At 37.8% G+C, this 22,815-nt stretch overlaps 1 protein-coding gene across 1 annotated transcript; it reads right to left on the bottom strand.

Moving 5' to 3' along the window:
* Positions 1-2,736: 2,736 nt before the first annotated feature.
* LOC117329963 (gem-associated protein 5-like) lies at positions 2,737-22,767 on the bottom strand. Its single transcript, XM_033888195.1, has 16 exons — positions 22,341-22,767; positions 21,024-21,205; positions 20,534-20,706; positions 17,580-17,841; positions 13,423-13,582; positions 11,557-11,653; positions 11,065-11,180; positions 9,889-9,974; positions 9,568-9,644; positions 8,602-8,729; positions 6,990-7,063; positions 5,396-5,595; positions 4,867-5,021; positions 4,318-4,486; positions 3,632-3,847; positions 2,737-2,756 (listed from the first exon to the last, which is right to left on the bottom strand). The coding sequence occupies exons 1-16, from the start codon at positions 22,668-22,670 to the stop codon at positions 2,737-2,739; spliced, it is 2,445 nt and encodes an 814-aa protein (XP_033744086.1). The 5' UTR covers positions 22,671-22,767.
* Positions 22,768-22,815: the final 48 nt, after the last annotated feature.

Genomic DNA, 22,815 nt, shown 5'->3' on the forward strand with positions numbered 1-22,815 from the left:
TAAAGAGGACGGTTCCGCCCATTACTTCTTGGATACTACATGATCATGAAGGAGCTATATGGCAAGCCATATTATTCACTACATGTATTGTATGTTTTAAATATTAACCTATAATGTGATTCATCCTGTCTCTATCTTACCTGAAACAGGTCGGTTAACATTCATCGTACCAGGAACCTACCGTACACAAGCCTATCTTCAGAGTGATATTACCAAAAACTCCATTCCGTATGCTACTGATTTAATATTGTACATGTACCTACTTATACAAATAGATTGTTTAATTCTATCGATAGCCATCATAATCTATGAAGTCTATGCAAATATACAATTGTATTAGTATTTATACCTACGAGATCAGAATTTATTTTCCGTATATTATAGCATAGTACAGTTAGTATAGACTATATGCAACACATACGAAACATCTTGATATAATTTTCCCGCTACCAGCTCTCACTGTTATTGATGACGTCATTTTATTGTGTACTATGCATTACGTCACTCATAACAACTTGTTGTTATGGTCACTATAGGCAAGGCACCACATTTTATACCTTATACCCAAATGTTTGTATTTTAATTTGACACACCTAAGTATCAAAACTAGTCAACTACTTGATTAAAGCTGATCCACCCAGCACGACATTGTTATGGTCATCTTTACCCCTTGACTACTCAACTTAACGGCCGACTCTTGTATTCCTTGTGGAATCCGTCGGCTGGGTAATACAGAACCATACCGAACTGTTTACACGGACGTTGGATCTCCCACTTCCGTATAATAACAGCCTTGGTTTTTCTAAATATTTTTTTTTAAACGGTTGGTGTTAGCAGCAGATCAAATAGCTAGTCTGGTAGAGTGTTAAATATCCTCTTCCACTATGTTTGGTGGCCACATCTATCCATAATAATTGTATTTCTGCATCAGATGAAGCAGAGACGTACCAGCCACTATACATGTGTGTATACAATTTCATTAACACGAATTCCCCTTCAGTGCCCCTTTGTGTGCAAACTGCGAATAAACCTGTGTTTGGTTGATTTGATTTGTCAAAACAATAATTCATCATTGAATGTATTAATTATGATACATGTAACAACTATTTGCCAAGCATATTGTTAAATCAAAATCCAAAGAAATAAGTATACGTGAAATTAGATCTACAGTGTCGTCACTCTGTGTTTCGATCGCGTGGATGTGTTTATACAACCAACTCTGTTCCCGCCAGAGGGCACAACATGTTGCACTATATTTGGAGTATCGCTATATTTGATGTGGGCTTTCCCAAAACTTAAATTGGACATTGGCTATAACAGATAACTATTGACCACAAATTCTTTTGTCTGAATATATGTTTCGTCTATTCTGCCTGAATTATAAAAAGCATGCTTGACTAAATTGTCCCTTAACATATTCCTTTGACCAATGGGACACTAAGAGAGTCAACTGAAGAAGTTACAAGTTAATTCCGAAACACAGTCTGCTTAATTAAGGTCAGGCGAGGTAAAAAATAAACAAAACATTTTTACAGTTCTACTGCCCAAACATAATACATAAAACCAAACTGAAACTTAAAAGACTATACTATTTCAGGACTTAAATATTTTTTATAACACTGCAGTACGTTAGATAATAATGTGAATGTTAATTTACATATCTTCAAATCAAGTCAAATAATCAGCACAATGTTATAGAGCTTGTCCTTCATCTTAACACACTGTTACACTAAAATCTGACCCTGTGACCTTGAGTGTAGGTCAAGCTCATTCATTTGAACAACTTGGAAGCCCTTTACTCCTTCCCAATATCAGGTCTCTGGACCTATTGGTTTTTGAGAAGAAGTTGTTAAAAGACTTAAGCATATTTTACCCCTGTGACCTTCAATGTAGGTCAAGGTCATTCATTTGAACAAATTTGGTAGCTATTTATCCCAGCATGCTACAGGTCTAATTTCAGGTCCCTTGGTTTTTTGGTCATTGAGAAGTTGTTGCAAGATTTTAGCATATTTTGACCTTGTGATCTTGAATATAGGTCAAGGTCATTCATTTGAACAAACTTGCTAGTCCTTCATCCCTGCATACTACAAGCCCAATATAATTTTGTTGATAGTACTCTGGAGTAAATTATTGTAGTAAGGGAGTTAACTCTTACATAACAAATGCAAGCGAATCTGTCCCTTAATAGCTTTTCTGTACAATGTTCTACAGTATACTCCTCTGTGTGTGTTGGTGGTTTACCTTCATTTGTTTTTTTCTCCATGTATTTGTGAATATGTTCTAAAGTCGGAATAGAATTTGAGTATCTGTGCATGTATTTGTAACACTAACCGGTTCTAGCTTTTAATAATTTAATATAAACATTATTTTATTCATCATAACAACACAATGGGATCCGGAAACAAAATGTAGAAACTTATATCAATCCATTTCCTTTAATAATTTCCTATGTATACTTCTGTAATATCAATCATGAGCATACCTATTAGAATGATTTTTATTTGAGAAGAGCTGGTATATGACAGGACATCATCTCTCATAATTGTCAACCTCCTTTTTGCCAATGCTGGCAGACACATCATGATTGGCGAATTCGGGGGAAAGCTCCTGTCATCGGGTCTTAGTGATCCATTTCGTAAGCCATTGTATAGTTTCCCAACCGTACAACTTTCGCTATTATTGCTGCAGACATTTTTTTTTTTTTCATAAAACTAGGTTTTAATGGACCAGAGTCACTCACTTGCTATCCAGTGATCCTTTTTATACATCAACATAATCAAGAACAAGTGTATCAGAGACCAGATACAAGATCTCAGCGTATCACAGTTATTTGAAAAGGTGTCTTTTAAATATTTTGGCTAATCTAACTCTTTCCAAAATTAAATTATGGTCAAGGTCATTCATTTGAACAAACTTTGTAGCCCTTTACCCCAGCATGCTACAGACCCAATATAAGGTCCCTGGGCCTATTGATTATTGAGAAGAAGTTGTTTAAAGATTTTAGCCTATTTCACCCCATTGACCTTGAATGTAGGTCAACTTCATTCATTTGAACAAATTTGGTAGTCCTTTAATCCAGCATGCTACATACCCAATACCAATTCCCTTGGCCTCTTGGTTATTGAGAAGTTGTTTTAAACATTTCAGCCTATTCAACTTCTGTGACCTTGAATGTCAGACAAGGTCATTTATTTCAACAAAATTGATAGCCCTTCACCTCCACATGCTGCAGACCCACTATCAACTCAATGGGACTCTTGGTTATTGAGAAGAAGTCATTTAAAGATTTTAGCCTATTTGACCTATGTGACTTTGAATATCGGTCAAGGTCATTCATTTGAACAAACCTGGTAGCCCTTTATCCCAGCATGCTATATACCTAATATCAGGTCTCTGGGCCTCTTGGTTATTGAGAAGACGTTGATCGTCGACATAGATCTATAGGACTCTATAGATATAAAACTTTTTACTTCTGGCAATGTAGAGGATGTCTATACCTAGGTTTAGATGTAGGAATTCCTGACTGCTGACTGAAATTAGATATTTATATAATCTATTTCCTCCCATTCTACAACATGGAGAAATGGCCGAGACTTGGTCCCTTAATATAACAAACGAAGATGACTCTTACCTGTCTTGTCTGTCTCTTCAGGTAACAATGCTTTGTCCTCCCCCAGAATCTGTCGGCGCTTCTCTTCCAATATCTTCTCCAGACCTTCTTTGTCCTCCGTCGTCAGAGACACATCAGCTGATGTTGGAGTGGTATCAGTACTTGTGTCCTTTTGAACAGCAGGGGAACCTTTCTTAGACTTTTTCTTGTTGTGTTTCTGCTTTCTTTGTCTTCCCGCTGACATAAACAAAACATTGATAGCTAAATGACCATCCAGGGATTGATTTAGTTAACCAGAGCTGTTGAAGCTCGTCATTCACTGTGACACCTTCACTAGTTTTACTTATTGATGTCAAACCAACAGTAACCAATATCCAAGTGTGTGTAATTTAAAAACATTAAGAAATAGAGTGTTTTTCATTTTTACAGACCTATTACAAAGAGTGAAATTTTGTTCAAGTTGATATGACACGGTCAGGAAATGATGAACCAATTGTCTCAAAATTTTTGGAAAAAGGGATTAACTGTATTTCAAAATAAGGATAACAAATAGCACAATTCTCTGTTATTAAAATCAGTTTTTACAAGACCTGAAGATCATTTAAGGTATCTGAGAGTTTCTGTTTCAGGGATATGTGATTATCATCCAGATGTTATATTAAATCCAGAGAGCATGCGACTGGTATTATCGTATATTCAGCACTGACCATTTTCTGGGTTAGGGATGTGGAGTGAGGGTCGCCACTGGTGGAGAGAGAAATCGTCAGCTCCAGTGAGGACAAGGTCCTCGTGAAGTCCATTCCACTGTACACAGAGTAGTCTCCCATTATGACCTTGGTAACATGCCAACATCTCATTCTTATCCACATCCCAAACCTTTAGTCAAGGACAAAATGAGGGTTACAATATCTACATTTCTACATCACAAAATTCTGGTTATAAAAATATTGTCATGACAATTTTGTTCATTGGGCTGCAGATAACAGGTGAAGGAAGTGTTGTTACTTATTACTGTATTGGAAATTAGCACACTGTCCTTCAAGTTCTCAATCCCTTTCTTATACAACAATTTAAAACTTTCCTGGCAAAAAATTTTGATTTTGATATTTTGATATTTTGATAAGTAGTTGAATCTTAAATTTTGTTTGAAATGGTTTCATATTACAAACATTTTGATTTCAAGCAATTCAAACTCTAAATGTACCTGTATGCTATGTTTGTAATAGTCCATACATTCCCTCTATTACAACACTCACCAGTGCCTGCCCGTCATAGGAGACTGTGGCAAGATGTTGATCAATATGAGGACTCCAGGCAACACCTGTCACTCGGTCAACATGGCCAAGGAGACATTGCTTGGACTCGGAAACTACAACCGGATCAGCTGCTGAATCTCCCATTGCAAGTTCAACTGTTAATCAAAGTTCTCAAAATTATGCTTAATATCTTCCAAACATTTGATCAACTGTTGATTGAGATTAAGCACGGTTTTGTTTCTTTGTTGATAGGTAATACAACAGTAAGAGTGGTGAAGCATGAATTTATTTCTCATGTGAAATCCTCTAAATACACCTATCATTCCATCAGCAGATTTACATGGATTTGTGTATCTGTTGTTGGGATTACTTCAAATAATTTCACTTAACCATTATATCTCTAAATAGATCTCTAGTAAACTCAAGAAATTTCACTTTACCAAAAAAAGAGTCACGAAATAGGTTTTATGTAAACTCAAAAATCTATTGACCATATGATTATGTGACATTGGGGTTTTGTCCAACTGACCTTTGTCCAGTAGAGAGGACAGGTCTACAACGAACACTCCTGCTTCATTGGACCCTGTAGCTATCCAGTACTTATAGGGGGAGCCACTGGGTGTTGCCATAGTGACATGAGGATGCCACTGAATGCAGTTGATCAGTTTTTTGTGTATATGGACAGTGGCAACCAGAGAGAAGCTTGGCGGCTTGTAGATTTCCACAGATCTGTAAAAATATGTCATACTTAAAATGAACAATACACATCTCTGCAAACAAATCAGTGTCTGGTCGGCAATTTTCTTTTCAGCGTCTACAGATCTGTATTAACAGAACCAATACATTCAATTAGGACAAATCAGTACGAGACACACTGTGGATTGTGTACCCTTCTATTCTACTTTTAAAACCTGTGACCATGACCTTGTCACAATCTTTAAAGGATATTCCACACACAAGATGAAACATTTCTGGCTGTTCTGTCTCTATTAAGAACTCTTACAGTGACTTTTAAAATTATTGTCACTATAAAAATATCTTTCCTGGTCAGTTTGGATAAGCGTAATTGAAGAACCCTGGCCAATATATAATGAGACCATCTATATATAGTGCATTGGGGAATCTCGAACTGAAGGGTCACTGGATCAAATATTTTATGACAAGTATTGGGAAAATATCTAAGTGTGTAAACCCTTCACTTTTAATCTAATGCTGGGATCCTGTTGTGATGTAATCACGGCAGTGCGAACATTTGTAAATATTGACCTAGATAAATTTTTACCAATTAAATATTATTTGTTCATTTGTTAGTAAACTGAGAAGTACAATTCCAATAAGAACATAAGTAGATACTTTTGTGCAATTTTTAATAAAAAATCATCATATGAAATCTGGACTTGTGTGGAATATCTCTTTAAGCCCAGTTGTATTTCTACTTGTACATACATTATTATAATGGTCAGCAATTACAGCCTTCTGTATAGTAATATCACTTTATCTTGATTGTACCATATTACAAAAGGAAACTAGAACCTTCTGTATAGTAATATCACTTTATCTTGATTGTACCATATATTACAAAAGGAAACATCATCCATATCATGGACCTATTGATCTATCACCCTTTATTATACTATATTCATTTTAGCACTCAAGAGGTACATATCAACTATCTAATATATGTGATCCTACCTGGTAAATACTAGCAGCAATATACCGCTCAGCTAGAGAGATCTCCCAAGCTCGATCAGTTGAGTCTAAGACTAGTAAGCCAGAGGTTCCGGGTTTGATCCCTAGTGGAGGCAGTGATTTAAATCAAATTAATCATGTGCTCTGTTACATTGGTGCCCATGTAGGGACCTGGAAAAATGCTCAGCCTTGCTCCAAAAGCATCGTAGTTACCCCTGGAAAACGCAAGGATGAGTTCTTTCCTGGAGGAGTATGTAACCCTGGTAAATAATAGCCGCAATATAATGCTCAGCTAGAGAAATTTTCACTTCAGCTCAATCAGTTCAGCTTTAGACTAGTAAGCCAGAGGTCCTGGGTTCGATCCCTAGTGGAGGCAGTGATTTAAATTAAATTGATCACACGCTCTGTTACATATACATTAACTTTGATCTTACCCATCATCATTGCCAACTGCAACAAAAGAAAAGCCCGGACTCCAGCTAATCTCACTGCGCACAGGAAGCTTAACCTGGAATTGTACATAAACAAAACAAAAAATTATATCATTCAACTGTATAACCAGATGCATGTGTATCTATAAACCTACGACCCCTGTATTACATCATCTCTGTATAACTTCCCAAACTTGACCTTACTGTGTTTAAAGGACATAAACAATACCAAACAAAACCAATGCCCTATCATAAGTATTATCCTTATCCATGGTATGTATGACCTTGAACCAATATTCATTGTAACTCTTGTTTTATTGTCCTCTTTGACCTCTATATGATCTCTACATCTACTGTTTTCCTTTTTGTTTTTATTGATCCTTGTGTAACCTTACCTAACCTCTGTGTGAACCTGAATCTATATTGCCCTAGGTGTTATTATATTTAATTTGACATTTATAGTTTGTTCTTGAACCTGTGACCTTTGACCTTGGAGACTGTCCAAACAATTGACCCCAGACTGACCTTTTTGCCACTTGGTGTATATTGATCCTAGACTGACTTGTTTGCTATTGGTTGGCTGTATATCGTACAGACTGACCTTTTTGTCGTTTGTTTGGTGTAGTACATGTATGATCCCAGACTAACATTGTTTGGTGTAGTACATGTATGATCCCAGACTAACATTGTTTGGTGTAGTACATGTATGATCCCAGACTAACATTGTTTGGTGTAGTACATGTATGATCCCAGACTAACATTGTTTGGTGTAGTATGATCCCAGACTAACATTGTTTGGTGTAGTATGATCCCAGACTAACATTGTTTGGTGTAGTATGATCCCAGACTAACATTGTTTGGTGTAGTATGATCCCAGACTAACATTGTTTGGTGTAGTATGATCCCAGACTAACATTGTTTGCCATTGGTTTGTTGTATATTGACCCCAGAGTGACCTATTTCCCATTAGTTTGCTGTATATTGACCCCAGACTGACCTTTTCGCCATTGGGGTTGCTGTATATTGACCTCAGACTAACCTTTTCCCCATTGGGGTTGCTGTATATTGACCTCAGAATAACCTTTTCCCCATTGGGGTTGCTGTATATTGACCTCCGACTAACCTTTTCCCCATTGGGGTTGCTGTATATTGACCTCAGACTGACCTTTTCGCCATTGGGGTTGCTGTATATTGAACTCAGACTAACCTTTTCCCCATTGGGGTTGCTGTTTATTGACCTCAGACTGACCTTTTCCCCATTGGGGTTGCTGCATATTGACCTCAGACTGACCTTTTGCCATTGGGGTTGCTGTATATTGACCTCAGACTGACCTTTTTCCCATTGGGGTTGCTGTATATTGACCTCAGACTGACCTTTTTCCCATTGGGGTTGCTGTATATTGACCTCAGACTGACCTTTTCCCCATTGGGGTTGCTGTATATTGACCCCAGAGGGACCTTTTTGCCATTGGTTTGTTGTATATTGACCCCAGAGTGACCTTTTTGCCATTAGTTTGCTGTAAATTGACCTCAGACTGACCTTTTTGCCATTGGGGTTGCTGTATATTGACCTCAGACTGACCTTTTCACCATTGGGTTTCAACCCTAGACTAACCTTTTTGCCATTGGTTTGCTGTATGAGTGAGTTGACATCACAAGCCTCTTCCTGTAGATTATAAACATCGTGTTCCAGGATAACTCCATCCCCGATACTGTATAGGCTGTAACCTCCTGATCCATACTCTGAAACACCCAATAAACTTTTAACATGGATACTGAGGTCAGTCAAGACAAAAACAGTAACATAAGTAATGGACAGGGGGTCGGATGGCTCTCTAACATGATGAAGAGTAAAACCAACTACATCAGTAACCTTCTATACAACATCAGCTTAATCATTGTATACTTACCATTATAAAAACTATTACTGTGAAAAAAATAGTTCATACTACACCACTGGATAACGTAGATGGTCTCATAATTCTGGCTCAGAATTAAAACTAAAATTGACATGGATTTAATATCTTATATATGGAGAATTAAATTGTCATTGACATCATCCAAAGTAACACTTAAATCATATCACAGAAATTTATGATAACATAAATGTACAAAATTGATAATGAAACAATGGACTTTATTATCTAGAAATGTACAGTGTTAAAAGAAACAACATTATTTACTATTTTCAACATTTTAAAAATATATCTTTCTGGTCAATGATCAATTTGTCAACTTCACAGGAAGGTTACAAGACTTAGTGTACATGATATTATCGAAGATTTGACAGTGAATTTGACACGATAAATGTACTACTGTCGATATCTTTTGTTTTTTAAAGTGATTGATCAGCCTTAAATTCACAACCCTGTATACAGCTTACTGGTACAGTACTATGTACAGACAGATCCTTCTCTCTCAATTTATATCAAAAGGTTAACAGGAAAAAGTTTACAATGTTAGTTTGAAATACTAGTTATATCTGTATCCAGTATACAATCAGCAACATAATTGCAGTATCAAGACATTCTTTATAATCAAAGGGTCGATAGACAGTGAAGACAGTAGACAACAGCCATACCTTGTCCAGTACAGCAGGGTCCCCAGGCCACCACGTAAACTGTCCTCTTATGGTAGGTGGACGATATGTTAGGTGGTCTGAAACAGATTAGTAACATCATCATCTACTGAATACAACCGAACATCATCATCAACTGAATACAACCGAACATCATCATCAATTGAATACAACCGAACATCATCATCAACTAAATACAACAGAACATCATCATCAACTGAATACAACAGAACATCATCATCAACTGAATACAATCAACAAGTTTTAAAACAGTTTTTGTTCAGATTAAACAATGTTTTCTTTTTAGACAGAAATCTCACAAACCTATTGGAGAGTGTGTCATACACACCCACTCGGCCATCATCTGTACCATACGCCAACAGTCCTTCCTTCACCGGGTGCCAACACAACTACAGTAATAAAAAGATTAAGTTATGATGTAAATACCATCTAAAGAACAGTCCATCAGCATGATACCATCCATTGTAGGGCCAAATGTATGTAAACAGGTTGACGATTACAGACATGAGGAACCGAGAGAAAATCCAAATGATAAAGTGGAATTAGGTCACCTAGTATTATACATGTGGAATAGATCTGATACTACAGTCGTATTTATAAGGTAAGTATATAGTCTAACCTCGTTACCTTGAGATACGTATGATACGTATTTATAAGGTAAGTATATAGTCTAACCTCGTTACCTTGAGATACGTATGATACGTATTTATAAGGTAAGTATATAGTCTAACCTCGTTACCTTGAGATACGTATGATACGTATTTATAAGGTAAGTATATAGTCTAACCTCGTTACCTTGAGATACGTATGATACGTATTCATAAGGTAAGTATATATAGTCTAACCTCGTTACCTTGAGATACGTATGATACATATTTATAAGGTAAGTATATAGTCTAACCTCGTTACCTTGAGATACGTATGATACGTATTCATAAGGTAAGTATATATAGTCTAACCTCGTTACCTTGAGATACGTATGATACATATTTATAAGGTAAGTATATAGTCTAACCTCGTTACCTTGAGATACGTATGATACGTATTTATAAGGTAAGTATATAGTCTAACCTCGTTATTTTGAGATGTTCCAAGTATTTGAGGTAGTAGTGTATATTTCATATAGAATTTTTACTGATGGAACTGAATTTCTACTTCAAGTTATAAGAGTCCATGCAAGATAACAAAGTTTGAATGTATGTTTTAGGAAAGTATGAGTTAAGGCTATATACTTAAGTCTTTATGCTATCATACAGTGGCATAATTTTTTTTTCAGAGGTTCCACATTAAGAATTTTTTTTTTGTCTGCATATAAAGTTGGGTCTATATGTGTAGTGGAACTGGACCGGGTCGATCATCGACGACCAGGTAGCTCAGTAGGTAGAGCATCCGGCTAGTGTTCAGAGGTCCCGGGTTCGAACCCCAGTCTGGCCATGCATTTTTCCACTCCTACTACACAGGTATACAGGTTTCACTTACTGCGGTGACCTTGGCCTTTATTCCCTGCCATAGATTTTTTAAGTCCGTGAGATTGTTGGTGTTATTGATGTTCCACAGACGTATCATACTGTCTCCAACACCTAATGCCAGTCTGCCTGTAATGTAACGTTGGAATCAACACATCCTATCCAGTCAACTCATCATACCAGAATCGATACATGATACATATACCCCGAGTCACTTAGGAGTAATAAGTAATAATAAAAAAACCTTCAAATCAAATCATCTTTTGATTGTTCTCATGGCACACTCTGAAACAAGTCTGGGGTTTGAACTCCCAAATCATAACATTTCTAACGGCCATTACGTTAACGTTAACTTTATTTTGTGTTGATTTATTTCAATTCAATAATGAAGCTATTGAGTAATATATTTTAACAAACCCCATAAAATTATTTAACATTATACATTTATCATAATGTGGAATGAAAAAGAGCATTAACATTATTAAATCCTGTGGCTCTGTATTACCTGGATCTACAGGTGAAGACTTGGCAACATAAACAAATCCACCAAATGTGGGTAACACCCCAAACAGTGACCCCGAGTCAGTGTTCCATACAATCACCTGTAAGATACAAAAGGACACTTCATATAACATACGGTCTGAAGATAAGTACCTGTCTTATACAGTCTGTAGGTACCTGTCTTAGTCAGTCTGTAGGTACCTGTCTTATACAGTCTGTAGCTACCTGTCTTATACAGTCTGTAGGCACCTGTCTTATTCAGTCTGTAGGTACCTGTCTTATACAGTCTGTAGCTACCTGTCTTATACAGTCTGTAGCTACCTGTCTTATACAGTCTGTAGCTACCTGTCTTATACAGTCTGTAGCTACCTGTCTTATACAGTCTGTAGGTACCTGTCTTATACGGTCTGTAGGTACCTGTCTTATACAGTCTGTAGCTACCTGTCTTATACAGTCTGTAGGTACCTGTCTTATACAGTCTGGAGATACCTGTCTTATACAGTCTGTAGGTACCTGTCTTATACAGTCTGTATGTACCTGTCTTATACAGTCTGTAGGTACCTGTCTTATACAGTCTGTATGTACCTGTCTTATACAGTCTGTAGGAACCTGTCTTATAGTCTGTAGCTACCTGTCTTATACAGTCTGTAGGTACCTGTCTTATACAGTCTGTAGGTACCTGTCTTATACAGTCTATAGGTACCTGTCTTATACAGTCTGTAGGTACCTGTCTTATACAGTCTGTAGCTACCTGTCTTATACAGTCTGTAGGAACCTGTCTTATACAGTCTGTAGGTATCTGTCTTATACTGTCTGTAGGTACCTGTCTTATACAGTCTGTAGCTACCTGTCTTATACAGTCTGTAGGTATCTGTCTTATACTGTCTGTAGGTACCTGTCTTATACAGTCTGTAGGTACCTGTCTTATACAGTCTGTAGCTACCTGTCTTATACAGTCTGTGGGTACCTGCCTTATACAGTCTGTAGCTACCTGTCTTATACTGTCTGTTGGTACACTGTACCTGTCTTATACGGTCTGTAGCTACCTGTCTTATACAGTCTGTAGGTACCTGTCTTATACAGTCTGTAGCTACCTGTCTTATACTGTGTTTAGGTACCTGTCTTATACAGTCTGTAGCTACCTGTCTTATATAGTCTGTAGGTACCTGTCTTATACAGTCCGTAGCTACCTGTCTTATACAGTCTGTAGGTATCTGTCTAACACAGTCTATAGGTACCTGTCTTATACAGTCTGTAGGAACCTGTCTTATACAGTCTGTAGCTACCTGTCTTATACAGTCTGTAGGTAAGTACCTGTCTTATACAGTCTGTAGGTACCTGTCTTATACAGTCTGTAGGAACCTGTCTTATACTCTCTGTAGGTACCTGTCTTATACAGTCTGTAGCTACCTGTCTTATACAGTCTGTGGGTACCTGTCTTATACAGTCTGTAGGAACCTGTCTTATACAGTCTGTAGGTACCTGTCTTATACAGTCTGTAGCTACCTGTCTTATACAGTCTGTAGCTACCTGTCTTAATAATAGGGGGAGGGGGGCACCAGCAGTGTTACATTCATCACCCCATTTCACCCATAATTCAGCTGTATCATAGTCCATCCAACATGTTCTATATTTCAGCCCCTTCATCAGCTTTTGTTGAGAGCAAATGTGTATAACTTGATTATTAAGGCCCTATTACACACATTTCAAACATAATTGCAGCTTTATAGACCTTTTTTTCATTTCTTTTTTAAATTTTGTTATTATCTCTATAGAGTTTGAAAGAGCAAGAATTTAATGGAGGTGAACAATTTCCTATTTCTAACAGTGTATTTCAGATCTTGTTACGTTGGAAACTTTTCTGACATACCTGTCTGTCCATGGACATAGAACACAAGTATTCATCTTTGGGTCCAGCCAGACACAGGTTGAATACCATACGATAGTGACTTCCTTTTTTGTGTTCAGAACTAAATGCCTTGCTCTTCTGTGGGCTTGGTGATGTAATGTTCCATCTCAGCAGATCTCCCCTGAAAGAAGTTTACAGAGCTCAATGCAAGGAAAGATAACTTGACAATTGTATAAATTTGGGAAAAGATTACAAGAAAATATCATTGATTTATACAGAACTAGAAAATATGATGGATCCAGTAATGTTTCAGATATTCAAGTCTTGATTCAAGCTTTTCACAAAGAACTCATTCAAACTAAAGGAGAAACCCTTTTTTTATCTCTTAGAACAGTATTTGGACTCATCAAAATTTTGGAAATGTTATTTCTGGAATCGCCTGAAAAAATTATACAAAAATATTGGAATTGATGGTGTGGTGTGTTAATGTCCTCCAACAGCTAGGACAGTAACCAAAGATGATATATCAACTCAAAGATTATCATATATAAAGCTGTCAGGCTGACATACAATGATGGATCCACTCAAAGATTATTATATACAATGCCGTCAGACTGACATACAACAAGAGGCCCAATGGGCCTGTATTGCTCACCTGGTTCTACAGCAAATTTGCAGTTGATTGAGGTCATTTCTACAGATACTATGCTGATAACCAATTTATTCAATGCATATTATTGGCCTAATATTGGGTCTTGGTGACTCTTGGCTATCACAAGATTTAAAAATATTTCACCCCTGTGACCTTGAATGTAGATCAATGTCATTCATTTGAACACACTTGGTAGCCCTACACCCCAGCATGCTACAGACAGGCCCAACCTCAAGTGCCTGAGCCTCTTGGTGTTTGAGAAGAAGTTGTTTGAAGATATTAGCCAATTCGACCCATGTGACCTTGAATGAAGGTCAAGGTGATTTCTTTGAACAAACTTGGTAGCGCTTCACGCCAGCATACTACAGGCCCAATATCACATCCCTGGGCTTCTTGGTTATTGAGAAGAAGTCGTTTGAAGGTTATAGCCTATTTGACCCATGTGACCTTGAATGAAGGTCAAGGTCATTTATTTGAACAAACTTGGTAGCCCTTTAGCCAAGCATGCTACAGGCCCAATATCAAGTCCCTGGGCCTCTTGGTTATTGAGAAGAAGTCGTTTGAAGAATATAGCCCATTTGACCCATGTGACCTTGAATGAAGGTAAAGGTCATTCATTTGAACAAACTTGGTAGCCCTTCACCCCAGCATGCTACAGGCCCAATATCAAGTCCTTGGGCCTCTTGGTTATTGAGAAGAAGTTGTTTAAATGAACAAGAGATCCCAGAGGGATCTTGGCGCCCACCATTGAATGATCTTCATAGGTTCCATGTCAGATTGATCTTTTCTCTACTTTTCCCTTCATTTTACTAATCTGTGCAAATTGAGACATCCCTCCAGTACTTTTCAAACAAGGGAATCCTAGCTATATAAGAAATTTGAGATTTAACGATAATAGCTGTTTGTTTGCCAGGTTGTTTTCAGGACAGACTGGTCCAAAAATGCAATACAAGGGACCAAGGGGAACCTACTTATGAAATTTGAGAAAGATCCATTCAGTACTTTCTCAGAAATAGCGATAACAAACTTCAATTGTCAAAATCCAAGATGGCTGCCTGTCGGCCATGTTGTTTTCAGATTGGTCTCAAAACACAATATACATAACTATGCACCAAGGGAATCTTACATATGCAATTTGAGAAAGATCCATTCAGAACATTCTCAGAAATAGTGATAACAAACTTCAATTGTCAAAATCCAAGATGGCTGCCTGTCGGCCATGTTGTTTTCAGATTGGTCTCAAAACACAATATGCATAACTAGGCACCAAGGGAATCTTACATATGCAATTTGAGAAAGATCCATTCAAAACATTCTCAGAAATAGTGATAACAAACTTCAATTGTCAAAATCCAAGATGGCTGCCTGTCGGCCATGTTGTTTTCCGATTGGTCTCAAAACATAATATGCATAACTAGGCACCAAAGGAAACCTATATATGAAATTTCAGAAAGATCCATTCAGTACATTCTCAGAAATAGTGATAACAAACTTCAATTGTCAAAATCCAAAATGGCTGCCTGTCGGCCATGTTGTTTTCCGATTGGTCTCAAATCGCAATATGCATAACTAGGCACCAAGGGGAACCTACATATGAAATTTGAGAAAGATCCATTCAGTACTTTCTCAGAAATAGCGATAACAAACTTCAATTGTCAAAATCCAAGATGGCTGCCTGTCGGCCATGTTGTTTTCCGATTGGTCTCAAATCGCAATATGCATAACTAGGCACCAAGGGGAACCTTCATATGCAATTTGAGAAAGATCCCTTCAGGGCTTTCTCAGAAATAGCGATAACAATCTTCAATTGTCAAAATCCAAGATGGCTGCCTGTCAGCCATGTTGTTTTCCGATTAGTCTCAAATCGCAATATGCATAACTAGGCACCAAGGGGAACCTACATATGAAATTTGAGAAAGATCCCTTCAATACTTTCTCAGAAATAGCGATAACAAACTTCAATTGTCAAAATCCAAGATGGCTGCCTGTCGGCCAATTTGTTTTCCGATTAGTCTCAAAACGCAATATGCATAACTAGGCACCAAGGGGAACCTTCATATGCAATTTGAGAAAAATCCCTTGAAGGCTTTCTCAGAAATAGCGATAACAAACTTCAATTGTCAAAATCCAAAATGGCTGCCTGTCGGCCATGTTGTTTTCCGATTGGTCTCAAATCGCAATATGCATAACTAGGCACCAAGGGGAACCTACATATGAAATTTGAGAAAGATCCATTCAGAACTTTCTCAGAAATAGCGATAACAAACTTCAATTGTCAAAATCCAAGATGGCTGCCTGTCGGCCATGTTGTTATCCGATTGGTCTCAAATCGCAATATGCATAACTAGGCACCAAGGGGAACCTTCATATGCAATTTGAGAAAGATCCCTTCAGGGCTTTCTCAGAAATAGCGATAACAATCTTCAATTGTCAAAATCCAAGATGGCTGCCTGTCAGCCATGTTGTTTTCCGATTAGTCTCAAATTGCAATATGCATAACTAGGCACCAAGGGGAACCTACATATGAAATTTGAGAAAGATCCCTTCAGTACTTTCTCAGAAATAGCGATAACAAACTTCAATTGTCAAAATCCAAGATGGCTGCCTGTCGGCCAATTTGTTTTCCGATTAGTCTCAAAACGCAATATGCATAACTAGGCACCAAGGGGAACCTTCATATGCAATTTGAGAAAAATCCCTTCAAGGCTTTCTCAGAAATAGCGATAACAAACTTCAATTGTCAAAATCCAAGATGGCTGCCTGTCAGCCATGTTGTTTTCCGATTGGTCTCAAAACGCAATATGCATAACTAGGCACCAAGGGGAACCTTCATATAAAATTTCAGAAAGATCCCTTCAGTACTTTCTCAGAAATAGCGATAACAAACTTCAATTGTCAAAATCCAAGATGGCTGCCTGTCGGCCATGTTGTTATCCGATTGATCTCAAAATGCAATATGCATAACTAGGCACCAAGGGGAACCTTCATATGAAATTTGAGAAAGATCCATTCAGTACTTTCTCAGAAATAGCGATAACAAACTTCAATTGTCAAAATCCAAGATGGCTGCCTGTCGGCCATGTTGTTTTCCGATTGGTCTCAAAACGCAATATGCATAACTAGGCACCAAGGGAAACCTACATATGAAATTTGAGAAAGATCCATTCAGTACTTTCTGAGAAATAGCGATAACAAGAATTGTTTACGGACGGAGGGACGGACGGACGGACGGAGGGACGGCCGGAGGGACGGACGGACGACGGACCACGGACGCAGGGCGATTTGAACAGCCCACCATCTGATGATGGTGGGCTAAAAAGTTGACGGACGACGGACGCCGCACCACGGCATAAGCTCACTTGCCCTTCGGGCAGGTGAGCTAATGATGGACCACCTGTCATGTTTGGGTTTTAAGGAAAGATTACAACACAAAGTTGTGGTTTACAATGAGCTTGGTCAAGGTCAGCAACACAAAATCATCCTAAGCCATACTTCACATCATCAGGTATTTAAGGACTCATCTCACCCTGTAGAGCTAGAGATCAAGTGACGAGGATTGTTTCTCAGCCATACAAAAGTGGTCCACATCTTTCCACCACCATACTCATTTCCTTGATCTCGACCTCCAGACTTTCCAACCTTTAGCTGTAGGAGTTGTCTGCCCCTGTCAGTGCTCCAGATACGAATTGTCTTGTCTTTGCTGCCAGATGCAAGAAGGTGACCATCAACACCGAAATCTACACCATCGTCCTCCCCTGATACCACCAGATCAGTGTCTGCTGCTTCAACTGGACCATAAAGAAGAACAATGGTCATCTCTCATTAGGAAGTGTTTAATGCATTTTGAATATTGAAAAGTTGCTTTAAGTGCAGCTCCTTTTTTTCAATGGTTAATTAGAGTATGACATTTACAGATATAAATGCACAAGCTCACCTTCTAACAAAGTTACCAACAGAGTTTTTATTTTACAAAGTTTTCAGCATACAATGGACCACAGAGAGTGTAAAGAGCCTCCCAAAGGCATATAATGATACACTTAAATTATTTAACGACTCTTTAGAGAGATTCAATACAGATCATCGTCAGAAATCCACAATATTCTGCTGACACAAATGAAACGACAGAGTCTCGTGGACTTACGGCATTGAATACAGATAGGTTAAACTGTAACTTCTACTACACAGTCAGATACTTAATATTCAAACCAAATTCAAGGCCATTTCAAGAACTTTCCTAGACCCTAATTGAATTTGAAGAAACTTTTCATTAGGAATAAAAGTTAATTTTAAACTATTTTTGCAGCACCTGATGCTTCAATATTCTTGAGATCTAACTCTTATAATTATAATCAGCTGATTAAAATGTATTAATGCAATCGACATTTGAATTCACAGACCAAAAATTTAAACAAGAGATCCCAGAGGGATCTTGGCGCCCACCATTGAATGTTCTTTATAGGTTCCATGTCAGATTGATCTTTTCTCTACTTTTCTCTTCTTCTAAGTCTTACTAATCTGTGTAAACTCAGAAGAAACCTCTAGTACTTTTCAAACAAGGGAAACCTATATATAAAATTTAAGATTAAGGCACCAAGGGGAACCTATATATATGGAATTTGAGAAAGATTCCTTCAGTGCTTTCTGAGAAATAGTGATAACAAACTTCAATTGTCAAAATCCAAGATGGCTGCTTGTCGGCCATGTTGTTTTCTGATTGGTCTCAAAATGCAATATGCATAACTAGGCACCAAGGGGAACCTACATATGAAATTGGAGAAAGATCCAATCAGAACTTTCTCAGAAATAGCGATAACAAACTTCTATGGTCAAAATCCAAGATGGCTGCCTGTCGGCCATGTTGTTTTCCGATCAGTCCCAAAATGCGATATGCATTACTAGGCACCAAGGGAAACCTACATATGAAATTTGAGAAAGATCCCTTTAGTACTTTCTCAGAAATGGCAATAACAAACTTTAATGGTCAAAATCCAAGATGGCTGCCTGTCGGCCATGTTGTTTTCCGATTGGTCTCAAAATGCTATATGCATAACTAAGCACCAAGGGGAACCTACATAACAAATATGAAAAAGATCCCTTTAGTACTTTCACAGAAATAGCGATAACAAACTTCAATTGTCAAAATCCAAGATGGCTGCCCGTCGGCCATGTTGTTTTCAGATCGGTCTCAAAATGCAATATGCATAACTAGGCACCAAGGGGAACCTACATATGAAATTTGAGAAAGATCCCTTCTGTGCTTTTTGAGAAATAGCGATAACAATCTTCAATTATCAAAATCCAAGATGGCTGCCTGTCGGCCATGTTGTTTTCCGATTGGTCTCAAAATGCAATATGCATAACTAGGCACCAAGGGGAACCTACATATGAAATTTGAGAAAGATCCCTTCAGTACTTTCTTAGAAATAGCGATAACAAACTTCAATGATCAAAATCCAAGATGGCTGCCCGTCGGCCATGTTGTTTTCCGATCGGTCCCAAAATGCAATATGCATAACTATGCACCAAGGGGAACCTACATATGAAATTTGAGAAAGATCCCTTCAGTACTTTCTCAGAAATAGCAATAACAAACTTCAATGGTCAAAATCCAAGATGGCTGCCCATCGGCCATGTTGTTTTCCGATCGGTCCCAAAATGCAATATGCATAACTAGGCACCAAGGGAAACCCACATATCAAATTTGAGAAAGATCCCTTCAGTACTTTCTTAGAAATAGCGATAACAAACTTCAATGGTCAAAATCCAAGATGGCTGCCTGTCGGCCATGTTGTTTTCCGATCGGTCCCAAAATGCAATATGCATAACTAGGCACCAAGGGAAACCAACATATGAAATTTGAGAAAGATCCCTTCAGCTCTTTCTTAGAAATAGCGATAACAAACTTCAATGGTCAAAATCCAAGATGGCTGCCTGTCGGCCATGTTGTTTTCCGATCGGTCCCAAAATGCAATATGCATAACTAGGCACCAAGGGAAACCAACATATGAAATTTGAGAAAGATCCCTTCAGCTCTTTCTCAGAAATAGCGATAACAAACTTCAATGGTCAAAATCCAAGATGGCTGCCTGTCGGCCATGTTATTTTCCGATCGGTCCCAAAATGCAATATGCATAACTAGGCACCAAGGGGAACCTACATATGAAATTTGAGAAAGATCCCTTCAGTACTTTCTGAGGATTAGCGATAACAAGAATTGTTTACGGACGGACGGACGGACGGAGGGAGGGACGGACGGACGGACGGACCACGGACCACGGACGCAGGGCGATTTGAATAGCCCACCATCTGATGATGGTGGGCTAAAAAAAGAACACATTTCCTCATATTCATATCTCGTACAGGAAACTGAACAGGTTATTCAAGGACTTTGGAACACTGGATGAACTTTAAGGCAGATTGTAACACAAAGATCACAAGCCTCGTGAAAAACTCTCACAGTAAAAAAGTAATCCGATGTACCTGTACTGAAGGGGTCGTCCCAATCCCGGTACGCTGGTTTGGGAGGTTTAAAGTTCTCCCCAATGACAGGACACCAAACAAGACATTGAATGTCTTCATCATGTCCTCTCAGACGCTGTAAAATCTGACCTTCTTTCTTCACATCCAGGATCAAAATCAAGCCGGTCTTATATCTGTAAATCATTAACACACTGCAGTCAGTAACTCAATTTGATTTCTTCATGTTGTGTTTTGTTTTTTCTATAGACAAATCTAGATCTACTGTATAAGAAATATAAAATCATGAACTCTTTAGTTTTCAATCTGAATATACATAAGGCAAATTTTAACTTTCAAATTTTCTTAGGTATCATTTTAAACATCAGATGTATAACACGTACATCATCAAACAGTGTAGTTGTTCTACCTTGAAATGAAAACCATGCAATACAATTTTGATAATGAAGAATCAATTAAGAAATATAAATAAAGAAGTGTTTAATAAATTCACCCAACAGCAACTGTTCCTGCAGTTATTGGAGAGCAGGTGAGACACATCACCCCTGCATTCTCTGGACTAAAGGTCTGGAGTCTGCCTTCTAAGTACTGCCAGCATACAATGTCTCCCTTGTCATCACCACTCAGAAGCAAATCTTCCTGCTGGGGTGACCAGCTAACAGCCGTTACCTTACCCTAAAACATGTAAAAAAAAAATTAACATTTACAACAATCCTTCAATTTAAAAAAAAAAATTGTGTGAATACACTAAATACCCTATAGCTATCAATATGATTTTTTTTTTTTTACAAGTAACATTGTTTTATTTCAATTGCAAACAATTTCGTTGAACAGTGGTTGGTCACATTGTACAGTGATTTGATGTAACTATATAAATAACTGTAGCGGAACTGGACTGTGTCGATCATCGGCGGCCATGCAGATAGCTCAACTATACCACTAAAATTATTTATAATATTTATGATAACGGAAGTACGGAAAGGACCTGTATAGGTTTAGCCTGTTGTCCAATCCATTTTTATATCTAAAATCTATCTCTATTATGAAATATTGTATGTAAATTAATTCAAATGCTTGATTGAATAAAATATTTTGAAATGAAAGATATAGCTCAACTGAATTGGTAGAGCATCTGGCTATAGTGATCAGAGGTCCCAGGTTTGAATACCGGTCTGGACGTGCATTTTCCCACTCCTTATACATAACAAAGTCATGGGAGCTTGTTTTGAACTATTAATTAATGAAGCATGCATATATTTGCTTTATTGATTAGACCAGATCGATGCTGGACTAAAATATTATTTGTATTGATCAATATAGAAATGTACATGTACAGGGGACAATTTATATAACATATGTATATTCACAGGGGGTAGGCACGGACCTACGTCACAAAAAAAATATTGTCACCCACATATCCTTGACTTGACATGTAGTCGTGGGACGGGTCATACTCGGGAGAGGCTATTTTATTTTATCTGGCAATTATTTTTTGTGACGTAGGTCCGTGCCTACCTCCTGTGTGTATATATTCATCATCAGTGTTAAGCTGATCGACAGTGTAATCTGACAGAGTCAACCTAAATTCTGTGACAGGTCTAGATCTGTATCTTGCATAATACATGCATAAAGTATCCATGTAAATAGAAATCTTGCAATTGGTTACAATTAAATAAGAGGTTTCTGAAAGTTGATCAAGGGGATTCCTGTTCAAATATAACATTCTTAACAGAACCAGAAAACTTTTGAACGAAAATCTCTTATTTCCTTCGTTTGTGAGAAAGCAGAAAAAAATAATTAAAGCTATTACCCTGTGTGTACTTTGCTCAAAGAGCTGTTCTTTAGATTCAATATTCCATATTTTAAGTTTCCCATCTTCTGATCCACTACAGCATGTTGTGATGTTCTCTTCACGATGTGGATTCAGGGCCACCGCACTTACTTTATCTCTGTGGGCACGGAATACTCCTCGTGATTTAGCTGGGTAGCATGTCACGTCATAAATGAACACATCTCTCCGTGCACCGAAAACATAAACACCAGCACTCTTTGCATCAGTTACATGTGTACAGTACCAATTTGGAGAGGCTGGTATTGTGATTTCTGGTATCATTTTCAGTTGTCTTCTACAATTTTCCATTCACTAAAAACAAAATTACAAATGTAATTACTAGCCGACGTCTAAAGAATGGTCATTTCCAGTTCTGCAAGACCTTTAAATTTAACTTCACTTACGTTTCCCGCACGTTGGGTCTGCACGTTTTAACGTTTTGAAGGCTCTTGCC

This window comes from Pecten maximus, chromosome 6, assembly GCF_902652985.1.
Source record: "Pecten maximus chromosome 6, xPecMax1.1, whole genome shotgun sequence".
In the NCBI taxonomy this organism is placed as follows: Eukaryota; Metazoa; Mollusca; class Bivalvia; order Pectinida; family Pectinidae; genus Pecten; species Pecten maximus.

Bases quoted from the DNA above. Each gene is read 5' to 3' on its own strand.
- LOC117329963 (XM_033888195.1), bottom strand. From the start codon at position 22,670: ATGGAAAATTGTAGAAGACAACTGAAAATGATACCAGAAATCACAATA. The intron at 17,842-20,533 runs GTACATCGGATT...TTTATGGTCCAG, and splicing joins GGACGACCCCTTCAGTACAG to TTGAAGCAGCAGACACTGAT. The intron at 9,645-9,888 runs GTTTGTGAGATT...AATCTGTTTCAG, and splicing joins TATGACACACTCTCCAATAG to ACCACCTAACATATCGTCCA.